The sequence below is a fragment of the Belonocnema kinseyi genome, chromosome 6 (genome assembly GCF_010883055.1).
Source record: "Belonocnema kinseyi isolate 2016_QV_RU_SX_M_011 chromosome 6, B_treatae_v1, whole genome shotgun sequence".
Taxonomy (NCBI): domain Eukaryota; kingdom Metazoa; phylum Arthropoda; class Insecta; order Hymenoptera; family Cynipidae; genus Belonocnema; species Belonocnema kinseyi.
This window is the reverse complement of record NC_046662.1, coordinates 50,718,107-50,725,548: the sequence shown is the minus strand read 5'-3', so window position 1 is coordinate 50,725,548 and position 7,442 is coordinate 50,718,107. Positions and strand designations below refer to the sequence as shown.

The following is a 7,442-nucleotide window of genomic DNA, read 5'->3' as shown; positions in this document are numbered from 1 at the left end:
CAAAATTGGCGTAGGTTAGGACGGACGAACAGAAATTGACAGTTTTAGAAATACATGAAGAATACGTAATGAACGATGATGTAATAGGCAAGTTTCCATTGACAACCACTTATGTGGAAGCGCGTAATTGAGTTTAAATTTGATATAAGAAATTAAAAATTTAAAAAAAAAATTCTTAAAAAATGTGTATATGTACACATCCACACATATGCATATATATACACACATATAGCATACATACATATACACATATATACATATAGAGATGATTAATATTAAAAACATTATTTTATAATACTCTGATAAATTTTATTGATATTTAGAATTTCAGTCTGTAAATTAACAGAAATTTTACGATATTTGTTTATAAAAATAGACTCAATAATACGTCGTTGATACGTATTTTTTTCTGTAGCTAATATTTTAATACGTTTAAAATCAAAATAATGATTTAAATTCCAAGAATGTTGCGACAAACCTGTGTTGAAATTCCCAACTTCACAATCTCTTTTGTGTTCAGCAATTCTAGTTTTTAATCTCCTGCCAGTTTCACCTATATAAGCTTTATTACAACATTTACATTTAATTAAATAAATAACACCAGATAAATTTTTAATGGAATCGACGTCCTTTCTTCTTGACAAATAATTATCTAATGTATTAGTGTTTTTAAAATAAACATTAATATTAAATTTTTTAAGTGAATTTCTTAATCTTTCAGATAGGCTCTGAATGTACGGCAAAGTAACATTTAAATTAAATCTATTGTAAGTATTTTATATTAAATTTTATATTAAAAATGACATTTTTTGACTTGAAAAATAAAAAAGTCTAGAAAAGAATGATGGAAAAGTTTTAATTAGTAATCCTTTAATCAAAATCAATTAATAATAAGAATTCTTCACGATGATTACCAATTAAAAATTTTGTCTGACAAAAACTGGTCATATCTACTGTGTAATTGATAATACATTTTCTACTTTTAATTATATTTTTGACTAAAAAATAAAATGTCTAGAAAAGAAATATAATCAAATTTTAATTAGTAATCCTTGAATAATAATCAATTAATTAAAAGAGATATTCATGATAAATAATTAACAATTAAAATGTTTATAATCTTAGAGGTACTTTTGAAGAACTTGTCGTTCTAAAACTGGCCATACCTACTGCCATCAAGATAATTAGAAATTAAAATGATTATAATCTTTGAGGCAATTTGTAAGAGTTTGTTCCAACAAAAAATGGGTATATTTACTGTTTGATCATGCATTTCTACTTTTAATTACATTTTTTGTTAAAAAGCAAAATGTCTAGAAAAGAAATATAATCAAATTTTAATAAGTAATCCTTGAATAATAATCAACAAATTAAAAGATACCTTCATGCTAAATAATTAAAAATTAAAATGTTTATAATCTTAGAGGCACGTTTGAAGAGTCTGTCGTTCTAAAACTGGCCATACCTACTGCCAACATGATACTTAGAAATTAAAATATTTATAATCTTTGAGGCAATTTGTAAGAGTTTGTCTTACAAAGCTGGTTATATCTACTGTCTGACTGATACTGAACTGTCTACTTCCAATTACGTTCTTTTTTTGCTAAAAAGGAAATTTTATTATGAAATGAATATTGTGAGGTCTTAACTATCAATTCAAGATGCTTTGCATTTCTTCGATCTTACGGTAATAATTTATAACTGTATCGGAATTCAAGGAACGGATGGAATCTTTAATATCTGGATTCCTCAGACATTTGGTTGAGATTCATCAGAGAATTTACAAAACATATTTTTGTATAAGAAAAACATGATTAGTGCAGCATGTTTATAATTGCGTTATTTTAAAAGAGAATTTATTGATCTTTTGCTTTAATAAATAACTGCATAAAAGTAATGTTTATTATTGCATTTTTAAGGGTTTCCATGCCTTCCACAGTGGGATAAAAAAAATGATTTGAACTTCATTTAAAAAAATTAAATCTAATAAAATTGCGCATAAAATTGTTAAGGCCAATTATTGAAAATATTATTAATTATCTCTGTATTTAATAATGAAAAACAAAACAATTTTGGCTTTTGAAGTCTACGAATTAAAACAAAAATACTTGAATTTATTAAAAAGTAAATAAAAAACGCGCAGCATCTACCCATAAAAGATGCTGAAAAGCATGTTAAAAGCAATCTTAACAATATATTTAATTTGTTATAAACGAATAAATGAATGAAAATAGTTTTGTGATAATTAGCAGATACTCGAAATTTTATTCGCACTAAATTCTGAACAATTTGTGGACAAAACGAGGTTTTTGACTGAATTTATGATAGTTTATGGTTAATTTGTGATTTTATTGACGAACTTTCCTTAAAAAATTATGCATGTCAGGTATTGATGATCGAAAAAATAATGTTTTTCCTACGGAGTCGAACATACATATATTATTTGGACATAAAAACTTAAGAATCACATTTGATCATCCAATTAAAATGTATAATTCTTTAAACAACCTTAATAAACAAATGTAATATGTTAGTTATTTTTGGATGTTCAAACTTGGCTCTTTGGAAGAAACCAATTGTAAATAACGACCTTCTAAATTTGTTAAGACATTTTGATTACAATGAATATTGCTATTGTTAATTCTAATTGCTGAAACCAATTTTGGCATGTTGCGTATTTATAAATAAAACCCATATTTTTTTGCGAAATTAGCAGACAATTATTAATCACTGACTTCTTGTTAAAAATCGATAACATTGGATAATTTAAAACCAAAGAAAAACTATATATAAAATGCATTATTTTGCTATTTTCAGCATTCAAACTTTGTTTTTTAACGTAATTAACTGTTAATAACAAATTTTCAAATTTTTTTGAAACTGCGATAACGATCCCCTAATTTTAATGTTACTACCAATATTATATACAAATTTTTCTCGTCTAGTGCATTCGTATACTAAAATTGTGTTTTTTTATGGAATATACTGAAGGGTACTTAGAAAGAATTCCGTGCTATCAGTTGATAATAATCGATGATGATACGTTAATTAAATTATAATATTATGATTAATAATAGCGGATCGTTATCGAAATGTCTAAAAATTTGAAATTTGTTATTGACAGTTGATTACATTAAAAGAAGAAAGTTTAAATGATGAAAAATAGCCCAATAATGCACTTGTTAATTAATTTTATTTAAACAATTATAAAATTATATCGATTTATAGCAAGAAGTCATTGCTAAATATTTCACTGTTAATTTAGTAAAAAGAGCGCAAGTTTATTCATCAATACGTATCAAGAAGAAATATGGTTTAAACAGCTATTATTAACTATAGCACTTTTTTATGTTAATTGAACTGTCCTTAGAAATTTAGAAGTGAGTTATTTGCAGTTCATTGCATCGAAAGAATTAAATTTGTAGGTCCGAAAATAGTCAAACAGTGCATTTGTTGATAAGAATTGTTTAAAAAATAATCAATTTTAATTGGGTGAGTAAATGTGATATTTGGGTTTCATTGCCGAGTAATATTTGATCGACTACGTAAAACAAGCTTGATTTATTTAAGCATATATACCTAATATGGATAAATGTTTATAAAATAAGTAATTATTTATTAACTTTCATGAACTAAATCTAAAAACTGTTTTTTTTTCTATCAATTGTTAAAATTCATTGTGAATCCAGAAACAAATTGCTGCCGACCCCTACAAAATCTTTTTCATCCAGTTATTTAATTATAACAAATTCAATAATTGTTTTAAAATATTTACACTGATGTTGCCACTGATCTGGATAGTTGCTTCATGTTTTCTAGTCATTTTCTAATGAATCCAATTATTAGTTAAAAACTGGTATACTCTAAAATTAATTTTTCTTTCGTTTTCGTTAATTGATAAAAAAATAACTAAATTTTTTTCTCAATTATCAGCTATGATATTCGTGCTTCTTACCTGTGAGGCAAAGTGAGGGGAGCAAATGTAGGGGAAGTATCAGGCGTGAGAGAAGGATTTGTGGGGGAAGTGATGAGAGGGGTAGTAGAAATAGAAGAAGCAGGGGGAGATATATGAGGGGAAGGAGAAGATATATGAGGGGAAGGGGGATATTGTGGGAGGAATCGTAGTGGAAATAGGGGAAGGTAGAGGAGGGAAATTATGAGAGGAGGAGAAATAGGCAAAAAAAGGGAGAGTCGGGAAGGAAAAGTATTTTCAGAATCTCTTATAGTTTCGGTCGGGTGTCTATCCGTCGTAATTTTTTTTCGGGATGGAATGTTTGAAAGAAACCTAGTGAGTGTTAAGAAAAAAGTAGGGGGAGGGACAGTAGGAAGTAAAGTAATGTAAAATTAGGGGATGTATCAGAAGTGAGAGAGGAATAGTAGAAAATAAAGTAAAGTAAAATAGGTTAAGTACCAGACATAAGGGGAGGATTTACACGGAAAGTGATGGGACGGACAGTAAAAGTGGGAGAAGTAGGGGAAGGAATAGAAAGGGAAGAGGGATCTACGGGATTGAAGAGTAGTGGAAATAGCGGAAGAGAGGCGGGAATATAGGAATATAGGAGGGTGTGGAAGAATAGGTGAAGCAGGTGAAATGAGGGAAAATATGGCAGGGGAACATTTCGACGACTAAATTAACGCTTGAATTAGCTAATTTTTGTCCGGAATGTGGGAAGGGGATGGAGAAGAATCGAAAGAAAAATTAGGGATAAGTGTGATAGGGGAATTAATGTGAGTGAAAGTAGAGGGCGGTGAAGAAAATGGAAGGATAAGGAGAAAAGAGGGATGTCAAGGATGTGAGAAAGGGATAATAGGAAAATTGATGGAGGGAATTTATCAGAGGAGAGAGTAGCAGAGTAGGCAGGAATAGCATAAGAGGGGGACATTTGAAAGATTTAATCAACGTCTATATAGGCTAAGAAACCCATTTCGTTTTCATAGCCATGGGCAGAAATCCTAATAGTTTCAGCAGGGTGTCCGTCAGTGCGTCCATCCGTCGTAGTTTTTTCCGGGATGCGAAGTAGGGGGAGTGATGGGAGGGTAAGTGGGGAAAATATGGTAAAAGAGGGGTAGCAGGAAAGTGAGGATGAGTGGGGGTAGGGTGGTAAGAGCAATAGAGAATGAACTAAGGTAAATGATAGCAGATAAGGGAAAAGGGATTAGGGGGAGTAAAACAAGGGGAAATGTCGTAACCGAAATGTCGTAACCGACTTAATTAACCTCTGTATAGCTTACGAAACACTTTTCTGTAACTGTCACTCAATTTTAGTGTTTAAGAGCCTCGGATATAGAAACCCTTACATTTTCTCCATCGTATTTTTTCTTGCAGGGAAAGTTAGGGGAGGGGATTTAGGCGTAGTGTTGGCAGGAACCGCAGGGAAAGTAATTGGTGGAAGTGGAGGAAAAAAAAAGAGGAGCTGTAACAGAAGGGAGGAAAAGTGATGGGAGGACGAGTAGAGGAAGTAGGGCAATGATGGACAGGAATATAGGAGGGGTAGTAGTCACGTGAGGTTGAGTAGTGGAGAGAAAGTAAGTGGTGGGTGAGTAGGCTAGGGAAGTGAGAGTAAGGGGATGAGGGTAGGTGTAGTAGGAGTAGTGAGTAAAAGAGTATTAGGGGAAAAGTAGTGGAGAAATAAGTAAGTGAAGAGAAGGGGAAAATGAGAGGAGGGTTAGTACGGAAAGGAAGGGGAAGTAGGAGAAGCGAGAGGTGAAGATTTGTGGGAGGGGAAGAAAAGTAGGCGAAAAGAGATAAATTTTGGGAAAGGGAGTTTTGAAATACCTAATGAAGGACTGAATTAATTAAAAAAAAAAAACTGATTTTTTTATACTTACGCATTGTTAAACTGGTCTTTTAGGGGTGATCCTTGTTGAACAGCGATAGCGTAGGGTTTCCGTGAAAATTCCTCGCCGATCATTTTTAAATCACAATTCGTCAACGTTAGATATTTAATATCCGTGGCGTCCCCGATCAAAGCAAATTCATTAGTCGTGTTGACTTTCCTCACTCTGTTGACCGCTTCTTCTAGAGTTTTCGGCATTTTTGCTTCTTTCATCGTCTGATACATTTTCGTATACTTATCGCTGACTGGGTAGTCCCAAACTGCTAGTTTTGATCTTTCCAAGTCAGTAAGACTGTCGTTTAGACTCATGTCTTTCCAGATCCTGAATTCAGAAAGATTAAAAAAAACAACAGATTAATCAAAATTCTAGAAAAGGAATTGATTGAATTTCGTTTGGGGGGATAGTTGTGAGTTTCCCAAACAAAATCACTATTTACATTCTCATCCTAATTTTAAGATTTTAAGATTTACATTTAAATTTCAAGATTTAAATTTGATTTCTCGATTATACAATTAGCCGTATATAAAATTTCTAAATTTTTGAATTTTAAGATTTAAATTTTGAAAAGTTAAGGCCAAAAGAAAATAAAAACGTTGCTTTTTGAAAGCTATACAAGCCTATCATAACTAATTAAATTTTTGTTTAATAATCGATAATTCAAAAATTTCGATCGTTCGTTAAATCCGTAGAAGCTTTAGCAAAAAAGAATTCACAATTTGTGAATTTCAGTTGTCGATGGTTTGACTCTCAATTTTAAAAGATCTAAGTGGTTCGCGATCTAGGCGCAGTCAAATTTGCGAGCGATTTTCAAAAATCAAACATTATTGAATCATGTTAAATAAAATAATAATATTAAAATAAATTCACTGAATGTCACAATTTAGAAAATCTGAATAATCTATTCAAGTTGTCTTTATTTATTTAAACATTCTTTTTTTGAAAGTAATTTTTAACTGGAATGAGGCAGAAAAATCTCGTTTTTGCAAGTGCTTAACAAATTCAGCAGAACTCTAGTATGTCTCGTATTTTTACCACTCATGCAAATTAAAAAAAAATTTTGAATTTTGTTTGACAATTATTTGAATTTTCTTTTAAAGCAAAATATTAAAAATTCACACTTTTTCTGAGTAACATGGACTAATATTGGTTTAAACCAAAGATCACCAAAATTCAGTATGCCCTTTATGTTGACAAGTTCAATTATTTACCCAAAATTTTACAAACAATTTTAATTTGTTTAAATGCTTGTTCTGACAAAGAAATCCAACTTTTATTTCTTCTAATTACATAATTTAATTATTATACAGCTGGTAAATATTACTTTGTGTAGTTTTTTCACAGATAATTTTTAATGGTCAAATAAAAAAGTTTTATCAATTTCTTTCTTAAAAAATAATTTCTTAAGCCATTTTTATAAAAAAATACTTTTTTCACATATTATAGAAAATTATGGATCCTCTCATAACAAGATAAACTAATTATACGATATAAAAAATTAGAAAGATCAATTCAATTGTTTTTGAATTGTTTAAACAACTTTTTATTGTTTAAATGTAACTTTTAAGTGTAATAAGGTAGATAAATGTCGTTTTTTCTAGTTTGAT

General features: G+C 30.0%; 1 protein-coding gene across 1 annotated transcript in view; it reads right to left on the bottom strand.

The window, feature by feature from the left end:
- LOC117174457 (ionotropic receptor 25a) overlaps positions 1-7,442 on the bottom strand; it is a 66,802-nt gene that overhangs the window by 7,088 nt on the left and 52,272 nt on the right. Inside the window, exon 5 of the mRNA XM_033363600.1 lies at positions 5,830-6,159. Coding sequence (XP_033219491.1) covers positions 5,830-6,159 — 330 coding nt within the window. The remainder of the gene's footprint in view (positions 1-5,829; positions 6,160-7,442) is intronic.